The 21,792-nt window shown below is 49.9% G+C and overlaps 2 protein-coding genes across 2 annotated transcripts in view; one reads left to right on the plus strand and one right to left on the minus strand.

The window, feature by feature from the left end:
- Positions 1 to 4,636, minus strand: NDUFB7 (NADH:ubiquinone oxidoreductase subunit B7). The gene is made up of 3 exons (XM_065875094.1): positions 4,461 to 4,636; positions 468 to 636; positions 1 to 188 (listed from the first exon to the last, which is right to left on the minus strand). Exons 1-3 carry the CDS (start codon positions 4,570 to 4,572, stop codon positions 65 to 67), a joined length of 405 nt encoding a protein of 134 aa, XP_065731166.1. The 5' UTR covers positions 4,573 to 4,636; the 3' UTR covers positions 1 to 64.
- The window catches only part of CLEC17A (C-type lectin domain containing 17A), a 24,784-nt gene continuing 7,562 nt past the window's right edge, over positions 4,571 to 21,792 (plus strand). The window contains exons 1-8 of the mRNA XM_065873822.1: positions 4,571 to 4,711; positions 16,764 to 16,827; positions 16,970 to 17,044; positions 19,368 to 19,400; positions 19,483 to 19,533; positions 19,617 to 19,658; positions 20,514 to 20,654; positions 20,740 to 20,802. Of these exons, the coding sequence (XP_065729894.1) occupies positions 4,571 to 4,711; positions 16,764 to 16,827; positions 16,970 to 17,044; positions 19,368 to 19,400; positions 19,483 to 19,533; positions 19,617 to 19,658; positions 20,514 to 20,654; positions 20,740 to 20,802 (610 nt within the window). The remainder of the gene's footprint in view (positions 4,712 to 16,763; positions 16,828 to 16,969; positions 17,045 to 19,367; positions 19,401 to 19,482; positions 19,534 to 19,616; positions 19,659 to 20,513; positions 20,655 to 20,739; positions 20,803 to 21,792) is intronic.

Genomic DNA, 21,792 nt, shown 5'->3' on the forward strand with positions numbered 1-21,792 from the left:
TTGGGCTGAGGGCCCTGGAGGCTTTTATTTTTTTGACTGGTCCACAGGGTGGTAGGCGGGGCCGCTACAGGGCCACCTCGGGGCCGACGTCACCGGACCCCTGGCCTCTGGCCTCCCTCTGCTCCCGCCTCTGCTTCCGCTGGAGCAGCCGCCGCTCCCGCTCAAACTCCTTCATGCGCTTCACGTAACTGCAGGCAGAGTACAAGGAGGGAGGGGTAGCCTGGGGAGCTGATGGGACTCCGAGGGGGTCGCAAGTAGGGAAGACCTGCGTGCCTGTGATGGAACTCTGGGGTCTGCCCCCTCCCCTGGGGTGGACACCAGTGAGCCCAGAGCAAGAGCTGGGCCTCCCACCTGAACTGGGCGTGGCCTCAAAGCAGCCCGTCCCACCCCACAGCCCCTTTGGGATTCCTCTTTCTACTGAGGTGGGGCCTGGCCGGGTGAGGGCTCGGGGCGGGCGTGGGGCTCACTCGAGGTGCTCGCAGTAGTCCCAGTCGTGCTGCTCGTGCTTGCAGGCCAGGAAGTTGGGGAAGCTGTCGCGCTTGCACTTGAGGAACCGGATGAGGTAGTGGGCGCAGTAGTCCCGCTGCTGGAGCACCAGCTGTGCGTCATTCATCTCCTGCTGAGTGGCCACCATCTCTGTGGCGGGGGGGACGGGTGGGGCTCAGCCAGGGCCAGGAATAGCTTTCTAATTTGCACGAAAGCAACCCCCAACACTGAGGCCCAGATGGGCAGGGTCCCTCTCCCGCCATCACCGAGCACCTCGAAATCCACGCTAGATTCTTGCCTCCCCTCCCCCTGGGGTCACTCCCCAGACAGCCCCACCCTGCAGAGGTGTGTGTGCGCGCGTCTGTGTGTCTGCCTGGGGGACCTGGATCCCAGCTCTGTCCTCTCAGTGGAGGCGGAGCTTCTGCCCGCCTCATAGAAGGCTGAACTAATAATCCTCGTCCTGCTGGTAAACCCCACGGGGATGAAATCAACCTTCACTTCAACTGGGGCCCATTTGGGGGCCGTCAGTAATCGTGGGCACACACCCCAGCCCGCGGCCGCTGTGCTGGTGATCCAGAGCTCTGTCCCCACCTAGCACGGGGCACACAGGACCTAGCCTTCCTGCATCCTCAAGGGAACCCCTGCCCCCCCCCATCTTACCCCATCTTTCTTGGTCCTAGATGCTCCTCCTTTCTCGAACATTCTCTTCCCGTGGCCCCCCTCTCTGCCACACCCTCCCCAGGTTTCCTCCCATCTCTATGGCTGTCCAAACATTAAGTTGCCCAAACATTAAGCCCTGGCTTCTGGTGGTTCTTGCTAAGAGCCCTCCACTAGTTCTAATCCATGGCTTCCGTCTCCACCCCGTATATCGTTGAGTCCCAGGCCTTGTGTCCACCTGCAGCCCCTGATAGTTTCCATGTCAAGGTGGCACTTCACACCTGATGCTCCAGCATGATGAGTCAGTAGCCAGGATTTATGGAGTACCTACTGTGTGCTAGGTGCTGGGGATATACAAGGGAACATGCCAGGCAAGGATCCCTCCCCGCTCTTGGAGGGAGACACAGAACCAACAGGTAGAGCTAGATGTTGTAGGATGCCTGACAGTGCTAAGTATTAGGGAGGAAAATAAGGGAGGGAGAGAGGCAGTGTGGGGAGGTGGGTCACAACTTCAGATGGAGGGGTCCGTCAAAAGGTGGCATACGAAGGTGAGGGAGTGGGTCACGTAAGACACCCGTGTAAGGCATCCCCAAGAGCGGAACAGCAGGTGCAAAGGCCCTGAGGTGGGAGGACAGGCGGGATGCCCCAGGGGTTTCGGCCTGATCATGTGGTGGTCAGCGCTGGAGGGAGGCACAAGGTTGGTAGGGGAGGTCAGGAGCTCTGTTTCAGGCCTGCTGAGTGCAAGATGCCCGTTAAATGTGGAGTGGAGATGCCAAGCAGGCAGTGAGGTCCATGAGTCTGGGGTTCAGGGTCAAGGCCCAGCTGGAGATAAAAAGTCCAGCACTGGTGCACAGCAGCCATTTGAAACCAGAGGACTAGCAAAGACCCCCAGGGAGTGGTGGGAGTGGGTGGAGACAGGAGAGACCCACGCAGTGGGGCGCCTTGGCATTTACAAGGCAGGGAGGTGGGTGGGAGCTGTGGGGTCTTGGAACCACGTGAAGAGGGGCTCCCAGGAAGTGGCAGCGACCGGCCGTGCCTGCTGCTGCCATAGTGGAGTTAGACCTGAGAATCTGACGACGGGGCTTTGCAATACAGACATAGTGAGGGTGGGGAGGAAGCTTGACTACAGCCCTGTCAGTGAAGTGGTGGGGAGGTAGCTGGAGGGGGAGGTGGGGCCAGGAAAGGATTTAATTTTTTTATTTTTATAAAAAAAAATTTTTTTTAGGGCTTCCCTGGTGGCGCAGTGGTTGAGAATCTGCCTGCTGATACAGGGGACACGGGTTTGAGCCCTGGTCTGGGAAGATCCCACATGCCGCGGAGCAACTAGGCCCGTGAGCCACAACTACTGAGCCTGCACGTCTGGAGCCTGTGCTCCACAACGAGAGGCCACGATAGTGAGAGGCCCGCGATGAAGAGTGGCTCCCGCTTGCCAAAACTAGAGAAAGCCCTCGCACAGAAACGAAGACCTGACACAGCCAAAAGAAAAAAAAATTTTTTTTTTAAATTTATTTTATTTATTTATTTATTGGCCGTGTCGGGTCTTCGTTGCTGCGCGCGGGCTTCGTCGCGGTGCGCGGGCTTCTCTTGTTGCGGAGCACGGGCTCTAGGTGCGCGGGCTTCAGCAGTTGTGGCTCGCGGGCTCTAGAGCGCAGGCTCAGTAGCTATGGTGCACGGGCTTAGTTGTTCCGCGGCATGTGGGATCTTCCTGGACCAGGGCTCGAACCCATGCCCCCTGCATTGGCAGGCGGATTCTTAACCACTGCACCACCAGGGAAGCCCCAGGAGAGGATATTACAACAGCAGAAATAACAGTGTATTTGCACGTTGATGGGAAAACCAACCTTGCAACAGAGGGAGAGTGGTTGGAGCAGTCCTTGGGTAGGTGAGAGGATGGGATGGAGGGCATCAGAGGGCTCACCTGGAGCAGAGGCTTAGCTGACGCCGGGGCAGATCATCTGGGCTAACAGGAGAGAAGGTGGAGTCCAGGGTGTGTAGGAAGCAGGGATGAAGGGAGCCCACAAGAGCTCTTTTGGCTGCTTCTATTTTCTTAAGAGGATACAAAGTGACTAGCTGAAAGGAGGTGCTGGGGTCTGAGAGAGAAGGCGTGAGACCATGGTCTAGGAAGGAGCCCGAGAGAGCGAAGGGCCAGGGAATGTGGCAGGAAAACAGCAGCATGAAGAGTCAACTGGGGGAGCAATTGGGAGACCAGTCAGGGAGGATGGGTGTTCTTCTCCCACGGTGTTCAGCCGCACAGGGACAGGAGCCACGGAGGAGAGCTGGCTTTAACCAGGGTTCTGGTTAAGCAAGACAGAGGAGGGGATGGGGTGGGGCGGCTCTGGGTGTTTGCAAAACATTAATGGGAAAGCAGGGTGTGAGGGGCAGTGGGAAGGACTGACATGATAAGGAGGTGGGGGTACTGATGGACTGCAGGTTCCAGTGGGGCTGAAGGAACTACAAGGACTCGAGACACCATAGGACCGTACCTCCCAACATTCTCCTAAATCCACACCTCTCTGCACCACCCCATTCCCTTAGGGGTCTCCCTGTCTCCAAGTCGTCGCCCACCTGGCAGCCAGCGTGACCTTTTGATAAAGCAAATCTGATCGTGTCCCTCCTCTGCTTTGAAGCACTAGCTCTCCCCTCTCCTTGGTCTCGGTGTGGCCAACTCCTCCGCATCTCCCGCAGGCCTCGCTTCCAGTCATAGTCTCCTGAAAGCCCGCCTTGATACTCCCAGGGGCCATCATCAAGATCCGCCAGGTTCCTCTGTCTTCCCTACAGGGCTGTGAGTTCCCCCTTAGTCAGTGCCTGCTGCATCCTCGGTGCCCAGCTTGGGACTTGGTCCAGGACTGGCGCTCGATATGCTTGTGATATTAACGAATAAAAAAAGCAACGTGCAGAACAGTATGTGCGGCGTGAGCCCCCCTCGTGTTTCCTCTAGCATACCTAAAAATAGCAGCGACATCTGGACAGAGGTACAATAAGCACATCCCTTCCGCGATAAACCCTCCCATAGTTCCCCACTCACTCCAGGACTAAATCCAACTTCTACCGCCTCATTAGGTCCTGTGCCGCCACTCTCTTTTGCCCCCAGGCTTTTTGTTCAAACAGTGCCCTCTGCCTGGAATGCCTCCACACTCAGGCAGGGTCATGACCCTCAGGCAGGGTCATGCCCCCTGGACTCCTCCGGGCCGAGGTCAGGGCTGAACCCAGACACAGTGCATTACGCTCGAGCCCAGCCGACCCCGGGGTTCAGGGGTTCCGGGGTTCCGGCGCCCACCCCAAACTCCCGCCGGCCGCGCCTGCGCACTGGGACTCACCGCGTTCTTTGCGCCCGGGGAAGCCGTAGTCTGGCGGGAAGGTGGGCATCCGCAGGGGGTCGGGCTCCACCGATGCATCGCCTAGGTAGCGCCGGGCTAGGTGCGCCCCCATGGTTGCTGTCGCTGCAGGTTCCCGCAGCAGCCAGGGTCACCCAGCTCCTACCCGGAAGCACTCCTTGGCCAGCGACGGCTTCCGGGTTGCTCAGGCCGCAGCGGGGATCATAGAGATGAACGACTCCGGAGGACTTCAGGTATCTCTGGCGCCACCTTGCGGTTGGGCTGAGATAGTAAGGTGCGCGCCTCCTACTGTGGTGATCGCCAGAGAGGGCCTCCCTGCTTCTGGAAATCCATCCGGGCAGGAGAGGGTGGAAGATGTGAGCCTGGGGCTTCCTCCCACCCTCCCTGGGCGCCTCTGGTCTCCCGAAGCTAGAGCACAAATGAAAATGATTCTTATGTCGTATTTCAAAAAAGTCTTTATTCTAAAACTTTCGAATTTGTCATAAAAAACCCTGCACAGAGCTGACATAATTAGCAAATATCAAAAGTTTAAATAAAATTATTTAAAATAAGCATTTTAATTAAGTTTAATTTAAATAAGCAAATAAAAGTTATTTATAAACTATTTATAAGCTGAGATTTTAAATAAATCCAATTTAGTACTTTGCAAAAATAAAACGAGTTGTGATTGTAGTATCCCTGTAGTTGGCCCTGTAAAGAATGGGTATTACATTTCACACCTGTTACATTAGAGCTTCTACACATGTATAGTTAAAAGTATAATACATTGGTAATACTGCCAAATACTTCTTGGCCCAATGTGCTGCTGTAACAAATGCTGTGTTAGTTTGTTACTCTCTCTGGAACCCTGCACATTGGAACACAAAAGAGAAGCCTTTCACTGGGTGCTTGGCAGTGCTGGGAAATGATACTTGGATGCTGCATGATTAGGTTTCATTTGACAAGGTGTTGTGGGTTGAATTGTGTCCACCCCACCTCCCCCAAATAAGTTGAAATCCTAACCCCTGGGAACCTGTGAATGTGATCTTATTTGAAAGTAGGGTCTTTGCAGATGTAATCAAGTTAAGATGAGGTCATGATGGACTCGGGTGGGTCCTAATCCAATGACTGATGTCCTTATAAGAGGGAAATTGGGACACAGACATGCACACAGAGCATCACATGATGCTGGAGGCAGAGACTGGAGTGATGCATCTACACGCATATGAACACCAAGGATCCCAGGCCAGCAAGGATCCTCCCCCAGAGACTTGGGAGTAAGCATGGCCCTGCTCACACCTTATTTTGGACTTGCAGCCTCCAGAACCGTGAGACTATAAATTTTTCTTGTTTTAAGCCACCTAGTTTGTGGTACCTTGTTATGGCAGCCCTAGGAAACAAATACACAAGATAATTTGTCTTTTCTCCTACCTAAACTTGTCTGGTGCTCAAGTCCTCTACACACCCCAAAGCAGCATCTGTTTCCAGCACTGGCAGCGGTACATGTGCTGGATCACACTCAGACGCAGGAGGGCATCAGCCAGAGTGGCGGGGAAGTGCTCCCCGGAGGCCTGAGTGGCATTGATACCAAGAGATGTCATGTTTAGAGTTACGGTTGTTCTATGCCAGCTCCAATCACAGGGTATCAGGTGACAGCAGCATCCGGGGTTCTTCAGTAAATTTATTTCGTGTTTGTAATATGTGAGATTCTCTAAAGCAAGCCAGATTCCTCTACTTGGGCCAAGGGGGTTTCCTGCTATTTGAGAAAACAGATGTCCTGGATTAGAACCCTATCTGTGTGGTCTGGGTGAGTGCCTTTAGCTCTTTGTAAAATCGAGATCTCAATTTTAATGTTTTAAGCATTAAATGTGTTAACTATATGAAGTACTTATAGCAGTGTTTAGCACATAGCATTAGATAAGTGTTACTTATTGTTACTACTACATCCCTCTATTATGAATGGCTGTGTCAGACCTTGAGGACACAGAGGTGAACAAGAAGAAAAGAGTGGGGGTGGAGGGTATCTCTCTCCACTCACACGCGTCCTACGAAGGGCTTTAAATACAATCTGTAGTGGGTTAAATAGTGCTGCCCCCTTAAAAAGGTATGTCCATACCCTAATCCTGGGAACCTGTGAATGTGACCTTATTTGGAAAACGTGCCTTTGCAAATGTAATGAAGGGTATTGAGATGAGATCGTAGGCCAAGTAGGCCTCCAATGCAATAAGTGTTCTTATAAGAGAAAGATGGAGGGAGATTTGACATCAACAGAAGAGGAGACAGAGAAAGAGAGAAGGTCGTGTGAAGACAGAGGCAGAAATTGGAGTGATGCGGCCACAAGCCAAGGAACACCTGAAGCCACCAGAGGCTGAAGGAGGCAAGGAGCAGAATCTCCCCTAGAGCCTTTGGAGGGAGCACAGCTCTGCCGACAACATGATTTCAGACTTCGGGCCTCCAGAACTGTGAGAGAATAAATTTCTGTTGCGTTAAGCCACCCAGTTTGCAGTCATTTGTTGAGCAGCCTTAGGAAACGAATACACCACCTTAGAGGCGGATAACCCCCAAATTTGTCTCTAGATATGTCTTCTCCCCTGAAATGCCGACACATGAATATATCGAGCCACTGACTGGGCACCTTCACGTGCTTATTCCGTTTGAGCTGCTATAATAAAGGCTTATAAACAACAGAAATTTATTTCTCACAGTTCGGGAAATCCAAGACCAGGGTGCCAGCATGGTTGGGTTCCAGCAAGGGTCCTCTTCTGGGTTGCAGACGGCCAGCTTCTCATTGTGTCCTCACATGGTGGAAAGGGGGTGAGCTTGCTCCCATGTCTCTTCTTCTAAGGGCACTAATGCCATTTGTGAGGCTCCACCCCCATGACTTAATCACTTCCCAAAGGCCTCACCTCCTAATACTACCACATTGGGGATTAGATTTCAACATATGAATTTTTTTTTTTTTTTTTTTTGGTGGTGGTGGTGGGGAGATACAAACAGTCTATAACACACCCTTAAAGGACACTCCTGATTTCTCTCTGCTCTCTCCTAAATCTGTTCCTCCCTCTGTCTTCCTGTCTTGGGCAATGTCTGCTCCATTTTTTCCAGGTGTCAGGCCCCAAACCTTTTGGTCATACTCAACTCTAGTCCTCTCACTCCAGCCACCCAAATCAGTGGCAAATTTCTTTGGTTGCACTGTAGAAACCGATAAAGAACACAACCCATTCCTACCCCCTCCAATGGCCACCAGCCCCATCCAAGTCACGGCCATATCTCCAGTGCAACTGCAGTAGGCTTCTCCTGGCCCCCACCTTCCTTAATCTCTCACCCTCGGGTTGCACCTGTCAAAACAGAAATTGGATCATGTCCTTCCTCTGCTGAAACCCTCCCGTGGCTCCGCATTTATGTGGAGCAAAAGCCACACCCAGCCTGAAAGCATTTGACTCAGGAGGTCTGGAGCCCCAGAATCTGCATTTCTAACAAGTTCCCAGGTGACAGAGATATTGCTGGTCTGGGGACCAACCTTGGGAGAACTACTGAGCTAGATTTTCATGTGCTGACACAGGGAAGTAGCCATGATATATTGGTAACTCAAAAAGGCAAGTGAAACAGAAAGTCATCAGTTAGATCCATTAAACTGTAACTTGCTTAATACGTAGTGAACTGTAACGTCCCTTCACGGATCAAGCTTGCTTTCATTGTTTTTACAAAAACTTGCATGTCCTCCAAGTGTCACGTAGCCTAAACAATAAGATGTCTACCAGGCTTGTTTTTCAGGAACTTGGAGTCAGCTGTGTCCAGTCTGAGCTCAAGCCGGTTAAGACTGGTTGGGACCACCCACCCTCCAACTGGGTCTGCACAGGTGTCCAATCAGTGTCCGTTTGACGTCAGAGGACTCAAAACTCCACCCTCAGAGCATGCGAAGCCTGCCATTTTCTGGACTTGCATCCCGTGGAGAAGCATGTGGCTTACACTGGCCTGAGTAGAATGATGATTACCTCACTTAAAAGAAAAGATCTCTAATCACCTTTCCCCGTGCTCCCCAAGCCTCAGCTTTATTCCATAAATATCCCGAGCCCCTCACCTTCAGGGAGGTGGAGTTGAGATATGTTCTCCCATCTTGCTTGGCTGCCTTGTGAGTGAACCCTTTCTCTGCTGCAAAATTGGTGTCTCAGGTTTGTCTCGCTGGGCATCTGGCAAACACACCTGGTTCAGTAACGCAAGCCATAGAGGATAGACGATGGTGATCGAGACTTCCTTTCCAGGAAGTTCTGTCCCCAGAACGTGGTATAGATTTGTGATCCTTGCGCACTTCCTGACTCCAGGGGACAACGTGCACATTCTTGTCTTTGTGAATGGCACTCCTGGAGTTGTGCAGTGCCCAACCGGCACGGCTATACCAGGCAGCCCTACCCTGTTCTGTGTGTCTCCCCTCTAGAGCTCTCTTTTTCCGTGTGTCAGCTGCTCACCTAGAGGCCAGAGCTGGGAGGAGACCCAGAGTGGCAAATCACGGTACCAGCTCACTCTCCCTGTGTGATCTTGGGAAGTGACTTCCCTTTCAGAGATGCAGTTTACTCACCTGTAAAATGGGTCCCTACTAAACAGCTCCCACCCCCGTCATGGTTTTATTTTCCTTATTAGCACTTACCACCCTCTATGAGATCTCTATATTTGACTTAGTATTTAACTTGTTTTACTGTTGGTCTCTCCTCTTGAAGGTCAGCTCTGCAGAGCAGGGAATTTTACCTGTCTTGTTCACCGCTGTATTTCTGCACCTAGAAGGGTACTGGCACACAGCAGGGGTTTAGTAAATACTTGTCAAAAAATCAACAAATGAATAAATGAACAGGGTGGTTTGGAAGAACCAGTCGGCCAACCAGTTGATGGTTGCCTGAAAAGCGCTTCCTGCCCGGGCACCTAGGAGGTATCCAGTACGCGCACGCGCTATTATCACTTTCATCTGGGTGGCACTCTCTAACTAGAAGGCCCATCAGAGGGGACTCCTACGACCAGTCGTTTCACTAGAGGATGAAGAGGTCCAAGCCGGGGATGACTCTGGGTGGGTGGGGATGTGGACCTACATCTGTCCTGAGGTCCCTGGACTCAGATGCTTCCGCTTGGTCTGTCCATACTCAGGGTTGGAGATGGGCGGGGGGATAATATTAGAGTGAGGGTGGTATTCAGGGGTGAGGGAGGGGCCGGGCCTCAGTCACCCGTGCCCCACAGTCTTCCTGTTTTTCTTCTTCTACCAACCATCTGATGAGGAGACCTTACTGTGTTCCCCGCCCGCGTCCCCAGGTGCCCTGCATCACTGCCCACAGCTTCCCCGCCCCTCCTTCCTCTTTCCCGTGCCACTGCCGTCTGCGCCGCGGCTTCTGCTCTGCCCCGGGCAGGGGCTGCATTAGCATTTTGTGGGCGGAACAGCCTCGGAGGCCCCAGGTGGGGCCAGGGATGGAGAAGAACATTCTGGGCGGAGTTTGCGCCTCGCCTCGGTCCGCTGCATGGGAGATCGGAAGCTCTGGGTAATTTAGTTCCGGAGAGGAGGAAAAATAAATTAGCTTGGCCTAGACAGTCCCTGGGGAAGACCTGGCCTCGGTCTGTGATAGTGACCAGAGGCGCGCCTGTAATCCAGGAGCTGCCCCGGGATTCTGCTGCCTGCGTGTCGCGCTGCTGGCTGGTGGTGGAGGACCAGCGAGCCTGGAGTGGCCTGGCCTTAGTCAGGGTTTGGTGGGCAGGATCGTCACTCATTCATTCAACAAGCATCCTGTTGGACACAATGTGTGTGATAAGATGCCTATAACTGTTAAGGACAGACGTAATGAATGGAGTGTATGGAGAAGGGTGGGCTTGGAACTTCAGTTTTAGAAAGTGTCACTGAGAAGGGGACATTGGATCTCAGACTCCCTGTTTCTCGAAGACACCAGGAGCTTGCTGTCCTCAGGGCCTTTGCACAGACTAGAATGCTTTTCTTCCAGATATATACAGGGCTTTCCCCCACCTTCTTCAGTTGATTTCAACTGTCAGGTCTTTCCTGATCACCTCCTTCTCCTCCCCGCCTTCCTCCCCCCTCCTTCTTTTTAAATTGATATATAATTCACATGTAACATTATATTAGTTTCAGGTGTACAACATAATGATGCAATATTTGTATATACTGTGAAATGGTCACCACATTAAGTCTTATTAACATCCATCCATTACGGCACAGTTACCCTTTTTTTTTTCTTTTTCTTGTAATGAGAACTTTCAAGAGATACTTACTCTGTGAAAGCAGTGTTATTTCAGGGCATGGATCAGGTATATGCTCTGTAATGCATATAAAGAAGTGTTTATAGACACACAGGTGGTTCTAAGAGTGCTAATTGCTCAGCAAGATTAGATGAGTCTTACATCAGTAAATGACGTGCTGACCATTTTTTTATTGCATGTAGAGGTGTATTTAACAGCTCATGTATAAAAACGTTTTTTTTTTTGAGTGTTCCTTGATCACCCAGTTGTGAACAGTATTACTTTAGTGAATGGATGTGCAGACAGTTCTGTAATGCATGTAGAGAAGTGCCTAGACACACAGATAAGAAAGATGTTCCCAAAACTGTTACTTGAGAAAGAAAGAAAGAAAGAAAGAAAAAAACTCTAGTTGCAACTTTCAAATATACCCAATCACCTTATTTATTTATTTATTTTTGGCCACGCCTAGTGCTTTGTGGCTTGTGGGATCTTAGTTCCCCCACCAGAGCCACAGCAGTGAAAGTGCTGAGTCCTAACCACTGGACCGCCAGGGAACTCCCCCCATCACCTTCTTAAACATAAGTGTTTAATGCCCTACAATTCCCTCTTAGCACTGCTTTAGCTGCCCCCCACATATTTTGATATGGTACGTTTTCACTTTCATTCAGTCAAAAATATTTTTAGTTTTGACTTCCTGTCTGACCCATGATTTAATTTCCAGATACGTATGGATTTTCCAGATATCATTCTGTGATTTCTAGTATACTTTGGTTCTGGTCCAAGACCATGCTTTGTATCATTTCCATTCTGTGATCTTCTTTACTATTGCAACAGTCCCGCCCCATGCACACCTGATTCCTCTTGTCTGCTTTATTTTTCTTCTTTTTTCTGCTTATGCCTATCTAACAACATTTCTAAGGTCTGTTTTTTTTATTGAAGTATAGTTGACTTACAATATTATATTAGTTTCAAGTGTACAACATAGTGATTCAATATTTTTATAGATTATACTCCATTTAAAGTTATCACAAAATAATTGCTAATTTCCCTGTGCTGTACAATAGATCCTGTTTCTTGTTTATTTTATTCATAGTAGTTTGTGTCTCTTATTCCTCTCCCCCTATTTTGCCCCTCCCCTCTTTCCCTCTCCCCACTGGTAACCACTAGTTTGTTCTCTGTATAAGGTATTTGTTTATTTTATTCATTATATCTCTCCCTGTTTCTAATCCCAAGGGTAGGGATTTTTGTTGTTATTCACCAATGTCTCCCTAGTACCTAGAACAGAGCCTAACACACAGTAGGTGGTCAATACATATCTGTTGAATAAATGAATGGACAACTGAATCGCCAATCTCCATTGGACATATCAGGAGACCTCTGCTCGGAGATGTTGTTCTACTTCCCTGAGGTCACGTAGCAAGAATGGGGCAGAGCCGGGTCAGCCTGGGCCCATGGCTTTATGTTATTATACCCAGTTGACAGGACTGGATTTCACTACCAGTTCCTGCACACCTACTGTGTGCCAAGTCTCGAGGCATGGCCTTGGCCATGTGGCCATCACCCTCACATAGTGAGACCGTCCAACCTTCACCACACTTACCTTGCCCAGGCCCACCCACCTTAAAGGATGCCCTTGATGGCCAGAGATGCTCTCAGTCCTCTTGGTTGGTGTATCCCCCCATCCCTTCCCTATCCCTCCACCCTGACCCCCCCATATCCATCTGGAATCTGATACTTGTTGTGTATGCTCAGTGGGTATTCGCTGGGCAGGCAGACTCTTCCTCCTCAGACAAGTCTCCATTTCCCCATCTGTAGAATGGGAACAGCACACCCACACCTCATGCAGGTGGGAGAGGTTCAGGATGTTACATCATGGGAACGGGGCGGGGGGAAGCCCAGCCCCTGGGGTGAGCTTTTCCTGGAGAGGGAGGCTGGTCTGCTGCTGCCCTCCCACCTCAAGTAGGGCTGGGGCCACCCCCCTCCGCATGTGCTGGGGAAGAGTTTCCACTGGCAGAGACTGTGGATGGCTTATACTGAGACTGTGAGGTGAGAAATAAATTCCATCTCATTTAAGCCACTCTTGTTCTGAATCTCCCTTACAGCGACCCCGCCCAGTATTCTAACTTGTACATGGACGGGCCTGACGGGATTTCCTTGTTGTTTAAGCCAATCTGAGTTGCATTTCCTTTTACTTTAAAGGAAAACCCCTCAAAAGAGGAATTGGGGTCTTGCCCTTTGGGGTATGTAATATGCTATGCTTGCTGTAACAAATTACCACAAATTTAGAGGCTTAAAACAACGGAAATGAATTCTTTTATAGCCCTGGAGGTCGGAAGTTCAAAGTTGTTTCATGTGGCTGAAACCAAGTTGTCAGCAGGACCGCTCTCCCTCAGAGGCTTCGAGAATCTGTTTTCTAGCCTTTTCCAGCTTCTAGAGCTGCCTTTCTTGGCTCATGGCCCCTTCCTGCATCTTCAAAACCACCAGCATAGCATCTAGAGTTGAGACACAGAGGTGCACAGAGAAAAAGGCATGTGAAGACTGAGGCGGAGATTGGAGTGATGTGGCCACAAGCCAAAGAGTGCCAGGAAACCCTAGAAGCTGGAGAGGCAAAAAGGATCCTCCCCTAGTGCCTTTGGAGGGAGCATGGCCCTGCCCACACCTTGATTTCAGACTCTATTTTTTTCCCAAGAAAAATTATATATTAATGCAATGTTAAAGAAAATGAAAGAAAATTGCGGTAAAGAAATTATCAAAAGTTTAAATAAAAACAGTTACGGTTGTTTTTCTTCCAGCTTTACTGAGGTATTCTTTTTTTCAAATTAAATTAATTTGGCCACGTTGGGTCTTTGTTGCTGAGTGCGGGCTTTTCTCTCTAGTTGCGGCAAGTGGGGGGCTACTCTTCATTGCAGTGCACGGGCTTCTCATTGCAGTGGCTTCTCTTGTTGCGGATCACGGGCTCTAGGTGCGTGGGCTTCAGTAGTTGTGGCACACGGGCTCGGTAGTTGTGGCTTGTGGGCTCTAGAGCACAGGCTCAGTAGTTGTGGCACACGGGCTTATTTGCTCCGCGGCATGTGGGATCTTCCTGGACCAGGGCTCGAACCCGTGTCTCCTGCCTTAGCAGGAGGGTTCTTAACCACTGCACCACCAGGGAAGTCCTTCTGAGGTATTCTTGACAGTCAAAATTGTATGCATTTAAGGTGTACGACCTGATAATCCAATATACATGTATACTGTGAAACATTCACCACAACCAAGCCAGTCAACATATCCATCACTTCAGAGTTAACATTTTCCTTTTGTTTATTCTTTTTTTGTGTTAAGAACACCCAAGATCTACCCTCTTAGCAACTTTCAGGTACACAATACAACGTTGTCAACTATAGTCACATTGTAGTTTTCTAGGACATATTCATCTTGCACAACTGAAACTTTGTACCCATTGACCAACATCTACCCACTTTTTCCCTCCCTCCAGCCATGGGCAACCATCTCCCTGCTTCTATGAGTTTGCCCCCATGAAGGGGGCAAGGGCAGAAGTGGGTAGACCTAGGTGGAGGCTATTACTGTAATCCAGGTGAAAGAGGATGATGGCTAAGACCAGGAGATGAAAAGGACTCAGAGGCTGAATATGCTGTGAACGTAGAGACAACCAGAATTACTAACAGATTGGTCATATTTACAGTTATCTAGGATGTCTAAGAAACCACCCCAAACGTAGTGGCATAAAATAATCACTTCATATGCTCGTGGATTCTATGGGACAGGGCATGGTAGGGACAGCTTGCTTCCGCTCTATGATGTCTGGGGCCTCGGATGGGAAGACCCAGAGGGCTGGAGGTGACTCTAACTCTCCTGGGGGCTGGAATTATTGGGAGGTGCCTTCACTTATATGTCTGGCACCTGGGCTGGGATGACTTGAAATCTGGCCTCAACTGGGATTTTGAGCCAAGCACCTCCATGTGGCTTGGGCTTCCTCACAAAATGTCCGTTGGGAGCACATGTTCTGACAGAGCCAGGTGGAAGCTGCATGGCAGCTGTCCCTTGTGCCACATTTTGTTGGTTATAAGAGAGTCACTAAGGCAAGCCCAGATTTAAAGGGAGGATAATTAGACTCTACTTCTTGATGGAGTGGCATGGTCACATTGCATAAGAACATGTAGGACATGAGATATTGTTGCAGCCATCTTTTGAAAACGTAATGTGCCATAGCCATGGAATGAGAGAGAAGGGAGGCGTCATGGACGATTCTAGAGCTGTTGGCCCCAAAGGCTGATGGTGGTCGTTTTGAGAAACATAGGCAGGCTGCTTTCTTGGGCCTCAGTCTGGTTATTCCACCTCTTTCACGAGGCTCACAGCAGACTCCCACATCCTTGATGTACCAAAAGACGCAGCCACTCCTATTGCAGCCCTTTCCCCTATGTCCGTCATTTCACTTCATGCTGTTTTGGGTGTGAATCAAAACCTCATCCCTTGGTTTCCCCATAGGGTAGGCAGACCTCTCTCTCTCTCTCTTTAACTTTCACTTTTTAATTATTTTTTATTTTTTTATTTATTTTTTAATTTTTGGTACGCGGGCCTCTCACTGCTTTGGCCTCACCCGTTGTGGAGCACAGGCTCCGGACGCGCAGGCCCAGTGGCCATGGCTCACGGGCCCAGCCGCTCTGCGGCATGTGGGATCTTCCCGGACCGGGGCACGAACTCGTGTCCCCTGCATCGGCAGGCGGACTCTCAACCACTGTGCCACCAGGGAAACCCCAACTTTCACTTTTTAAATACCCTCCAGTCGATGTCAAGTTCAGGATGAAAAACACTCCTTTGCAAGTTCTGTGTATATGACTGTGGTAGGCAGCCTTCAAGATGGCCTCCAAATGATCCCTACCTGTTGGTATTTATGTCCTCGTGTGGTTTCCTCCCACAGTGACTCAAAGCTGGTCCATGTGATAAATAGAGTAGAGATCATAGTTTGTGATTTGTGAGGCTAGATCATACAAGGCTTTGCGGCTTCCATTTTGGCCTATGCCATGTTGTGAGGATACTCAATCAGCCCTTGGGAGAGGCTCACATGGCGAGGAACTGAGGCCTCCTGCCAACAGCCATGGGACTGTACCATCGTGGAGGAGATCCTCTAGCCCCAGCCCAACTTTCTGATGACCGCAACCCTGGGCAACATCTTGACTGGAACCTTATGAGAGATCCCGAGCCAGAACCACACAGGTGCTCTTGAATCCCTGAGCCTCAGAGACTGTGAGATAATACATGCCTACTGTTTTGTTTTTTTTTTTGCGGTACGCGGGCCTCTCACTATTGTGGCCTCTCCCGTTGTGGAGCACAGGCTCCGGACGCGCAGGCTCAGTGGCCATGGCTCACGGGCCCAGCCGCTCCACAGCATGTGGGATCCTCCCGACCTGGGGCACGAACCCGTGTCCCCTGCATCGGCAGGCGGACTCTCAACCACTGAGCCACCAGGGAAGCCCCCTACTGTTTTTTTTAAGTCATGAAGTTTTGGGGTAATTTGTTATGTAGCCACAGTGAGCCTAAAACTTCACTGTGGGAATGTGGGAGTACTTAGCACCGATTACTTTAACGTCTTGTTGTAAATGTCAACCCCTCTGGGAGGCCTCCCCTGACCACCTCTCTACATTAGCCCGCATCCTATCCCTTTACCCTGTTTTATTTTATTTTAAGATAATACTTAGTTACTATTGGAAATAAAATAAAAAACCAGACCATATTGCTTATTTCTATATTTCTTTATAGGTTTATTGTCTCTCCTGTCTCGATTGAAGTTTCATGAAAGAAGGAGCTTATCTATTTTTCACCCAGAGCTTGGTGCTGTGTAGGAACTCAAATGCAGGGGCTGTTGTCATTGTTATTTCTATGCATGAATCCAAACTGGGGAGAAGAATAAGTGTGTGTGTGTGTGTGTGTGTGTGTGTGTGTGTGTGTGGTCTGTGGTTTCCCCTCAAGACAGATTTGCATGTTCTTGACTTTTAAAGAAAAAAGGAACTGAGAAAAACCCTAGTCACTTGAGTTGAGGACACAAGGAGAAGAAGCTGTCGAGCTCTGCCTGCTTCTTCTCAGGCTCCTGTGTTAGCTGCAGTCATGTGCACCCTGTATACTAACTCTGGGTGCAGAGACCTGCCAGGTATGGCCCTGGCCAGGCATGGGCTGGGGACCAGGGGTGGTCAGGACCCAGGTTACCGTATTCCCACCTTGGGGCCAGAGACCAGGGTGTGAGGGACAGAGGAGGGAATGGGCTGGGCTCTCACTTGCCTTTCCTCTGGAAGGGCCCAGAGAAGAGGATGATGGTGACGATTATGAGAACACGGCACCACCGTACAAGGACCTTCCTCCCAAGCCAGGTAAGAGGACCTCTCAGAGACCAGGTGAAGAGATGTGTGATTTGAGGGATGAGGTTGGGGAACAGACTCCCCAGGGGGAACTAGCTGGGCACTGCAGACATACATGGTCAGCCTGCCCATACTGGGCACCATGATGGTGGGAGTATCCATGCATCCACCCTGAGGGTCTCTCAGTCTGATGGGGGAGGCAGTTTTGGGCATAGTCTTGGGTGAGCAGGTCTGAGAGGGGAGGGATTATGAAATTGGGGAAATCCTGAGGGTAATTGAGGGGTCTGCCTGCACTAGTGGGAGGATTCGGGGTCAGATGAGGGGACATTGGAGTGAGACTTGAGGGATGAACAGGAGTTTGTTAAGAAGAGAAGCCCAGAAAAGAACTGGTGGATGCAAAGGCCCCGAGACATGAAAGCCAGTATTTCAGAAGCTGTGAGTGGACTGTTGTCTCTCTAACCTCTTCGCATTCACACCCAGGGCCCAAATTTGCCTTTAGACTTGGGTCGTCCATGCCTGGCCAGGGACTCAACAAGAGTCCAATAAGTGTATATAAAAGTGGAGGCTGGGACTTCCCTGGTGGCGCAGTGGGTAAGAATCTGCCTGCCAATGCAAGAGACACGGGTTCGGGCCCTGGTCCATGGAAGATCCCACATGCCGCGGAGCAACTAAGCCCGTGAGCCACAACTACTGAGCCTGGGCTCTAGAGCCCATGAGCCACAACTACTGAGCCCGTGCACCTACAGCCCATGCTCTGCAACAAGAGAAGCCCCCGTGCCGCAACGAAGAGTAGCACCCCGACTCTGCAACTAGAGAAAAGCCCATGCACAGCAATGAAGACCCAAACACAGCCCCGAAAAATTAAAAAATAATAAATAAACCCATTCTTCAAAAAAAAAAAAAAAAAAAAAAGTGGAGGCTTTGGGTCCAGTGGTTGGGACTGGGTGCTTTTACTGCCATGGCTTGGGTTTCACCCCTGGTTGGGGAACTGAGATCTCGCAAGCTGCGTGGCAGGGCCAAACGAAAAAAAAACAGTGGAGGCTTTGAGGTTTCCCTGAGTAAACTCCCACCAGGGGAAGCCCCTGGGCTCTGCTTTTTGACTGTCCGTCTCCAAATCCATCTTGGTCCCAGCATGGTCCCCAAGCCCAACCCGAAGACCCACCCCATCGCTGTCTTCAAGGCCACCCCTTCCCCAAATTTAGGTCCCACCCCCATCTCCAAATGCAGCCCCATCTCCAACCCATCTCCTGTCCAAATCAAAACTATCACCAAGCCCTAACACAACTACAACCCAACCTCAACTTCTCCCCCATTCCCCAATGCAGCTACAGCCGCATTCTTCATCCCAACTACACCCTGAATCACAAACCTACTCCCATGTCCATCACTATCCCTGACCCTTCTTCAACCCCATCATCTCAATCCAAACCCTCATCCCGACCTTCACCTTGACTCTATTCCCATACCCAAACTCACTTGTGTCTTTAACTTAGGGGGATCAACTGTCCCAGTTTGTGCAGAGATGAAAGATTTCTTGGAATGTGGGACCTCCTGTTTTAAAATTAAGAAAGTCCTGGGTCATTCAGGATGGTTGGTCACTGTATCTTAATCCTGTCCCTATCCCTAAGCCCAATTCCATTCTCATGCACAACCCCATCCCTAACCCTCCATTGCAATCTCAATCCTGTTTCTTTTTTCTTTTTTCTGGCCACACTGTGCGGCATGCGGGATCTTAGTTCCCTGACCAGGGATTGAACCTGTGCCCCCAGCAGTGGACGTGCGGAGTCCTAACCACTGGACCGCTAGGGAAGTCCCTCTTTTTTTTAAAAAAATAATAAATTAATTAATTTTACAATAGGTCCTTGTTGGTCATCTATTTTATTTTTATTTATTTATTTAAAAATATTTATTTATTTGACTGCACTGGGTCTTAGTTGCGGCATGCGGGATCTTCCTTGTGGTGTGCGGGCTCTTCATTGCAGCGTACAGGCCTCTCTCTAGTTGTGGCATGCAGGCTCCAGAGAACGTGGGTTCAGTAGTTGCAGTGCGTGGCCTCTCTATTTGTGGCGCATGGGCTCCAGAGGGTGCGGGCTCAGTAGTTGCAGTACGCAGGCTTAGTTGCCCCACGGCATGTGGGATCTTAGTTCCCCAACCAGGGATCAAACCAGCGCCCCCTGCATTGGAAGGTGGATTCTTAACCACTGCACCACCAGGGAAGTCCCAGTCATCTATCTGAAATATAACAGTGTGTACATGTCAATCCTGTTTCCATTACTGCCTTTCCACCTCATTCCCATCCTTGGACCAGCTGTAATGCTGAACTTCTCTTCGCCAGGTTGGACGGCTCCACCAAGGCCTCCAAGGGCAGGTGAGCTGGGGCTGGGGGTACAGGAGACCCAGTGCTGGCTTTATCCTGATCTGGGCCTGAGCAACCATTCCTTCCTCCTCAGGAAAGAAAACAGAGAACCCCCCACTTCCCTGCAAGCTCCTGAAGAACACAGGTGAGCATCTAGGGCTGGGACCTTCCTGTTCACTTGGCGGAAGCCCTGCTCTGCCTGACTGTTGTCTTTCTGACCCCTTCCAGGCCTGAACCTCACCCCTGTCACCTGCACAACTCCTCAACTGGGTGAGCAGTGGGAATATCCATTACGAAGCCTGAGAGCGGACACTTGGAAGTCCTCCCTCCAGTCCCCCAATTCTGACCAAAGAACAAATCAGAGGGCTTGGGGGGAGGTTGTTGATCTTGGAAGACGAAATCTTTCAGTGACTTCTGAATAAACCTCTCTTGCCTTTCTCCCAGGCACTGATCTTGTACATCCTCCATCCCAGCTGCCTATAGCCAGTAAGTCCTTTAGGTTTACCTCTATCTCCCCTCTCATGGTGGCCAGTGTATTTGAGACCTATAGCTCTGGAGTGAGACCCTGGTAGAGAAACATTTCCTTTCAGGAGCTCCTCCTTTCTGAGTCTAAACCAGACCCCCAGGGACCCAGGATATCCACCAGGTACTCTTCAAGCCTTACCTCCTGCTTGCCTATAAGTTATGGGAAATGTTCTCTGCCCCAGATGCAAGGGTCCACAGCTTGGGCCACCAGGGAGCAGCTTGGGCAGGGGCTGCTGGAGTGTAGAAGACAATGCATCCAAATGTTAGGAGAAGAGCTGGGTCCAAGTTATGCATGACCTCTCCAAGCCCTCGGTTCACTTATTTGCAAAATGGGAATACTATTTATATCTACGTCATAAGGGTGAGAAGCCAGTAAAATAATAAGGATGTGACAGAATGTGTGGCGTATTGTATATTCCACAAATGCTCTGGGCTTCTTTAGCGTTTTCTCTCCCTGATATTCTCTTGCTGAACCCACCTGGTGATATAGTCATGACCGTAGTCATTTGCCCCCCTGCTCTTGGAGGAAAGCTCAGGGGTCCCTTCCTCACTATCTGAAGCACCAGCATCAGTCTCTCTGTCCCCATCTCTTCCCCCCAGCAACTCCAGTGCCCTGGATCAGTCGGAAGTCCGGAGGTCTTAGGTGTTACCAGGAGGAGAGACTGATGGTGTACGTGTGTCTGCTGGTGGTGGTGTCACTGCTCATGGGCTGCACTGGTCTGGCTGTTACCCTGATTAAATGTGAGTAAGGTGAGGATGGGGCATGCAGAGAAACTGGGGAAGGGGTATGGGAGGACTTGGGCTCAAGCTGGACTCCTTCTCATAGACCGGGAGGTGGTGGAAGAGCTGAGGATGTTAACCTTTCAGCAGATGGCATGGCAAGCAAATGGTGAGTGCTTTCAATCAACCCTTCAAACCGTGCATATTGAGCACGAATATGATCCTCACATCCAGCTTCATGACCAACCCCAATGCCATTTGTGCTAGGCACTGTGCTAGGTAGCAGGGTGGGGGATGGGTGGGTAAGATGGTAAACACATCAGACATAGTCCCTGTCCCTGTGGAGTGTGTGTGTGTGTGTGTGTGTGTGTGTCTAGACCTCCACTGTCCAATATGGCGACCATGAGTCACTGTGGTTGTTGAGCACTTGAAATGTGGTCATTTTGGATTGAGATATATTGTAAGCCTAAAATACATATGGGGGGCTTCCCTGGCGGTCCAGTGGTTAAGACTTCGCCTTCTAGTGCAGGGGGTGCGGGTTCCATCCCTGGTCGGGAAACTAAGATTCCACATGCCTCGCAGCCAAAAAAACAAAAATAAAACAGAAGCCATATTGTAACAAATTCAATACTTTAAAATTGGTCCACACCGAAAAAGATCTTAAAAAAAAATACATACAGATTTCATGGGAATTCCCTGGAGGTCCAGTGGTTAGGACTCGATCCTTTCACTGCCTTGGGCCCGGGTTTGATCCTGCTTGGGGAACTAAGATCCTGCAAGCCGCATGGCACGGCCAAAACAAAAAAACAGAAAACCACAAAACAAACAAAAAAAACCCAACCAAAAGATACATGTTTCAAAGCTTTGCTACAAAAATAACGTCAAATCTATCAATAATATTAATAATGATAATCTTTAATATTGATTATACACTGAAATGCTAATATTTTGGATATATTGAGATAAACAAAAATGGCATTCAAATTAATTTTACTTTCTTTTGACTTTTAAAACACTAGAAAATTTAAAATTACCTATGTGGTTCACATCTTGTTTCTGTTGGACAGTACAAGCATAGACAGCCATTTACCAAATTATCATCCAAGTGAGGGTAAAATTCCAAGTTTTGATGAATAGTCCGAAGGAAGAGGAAGGCAAT

This window comes from Phocoena phocoena, chromosome 3, assembly GCF_963924675.1.
Source record: "Phocoena phocoena chromosome 3, mPhoPho1.1, whole genome shotgun sequence".
Taxonomy (NCBI): Eukaryota; Metazoa; Chordata; class Mammalia; order Artiodactyla; family Phocoenidae; genus Phocoena; species Phocoena phocoena.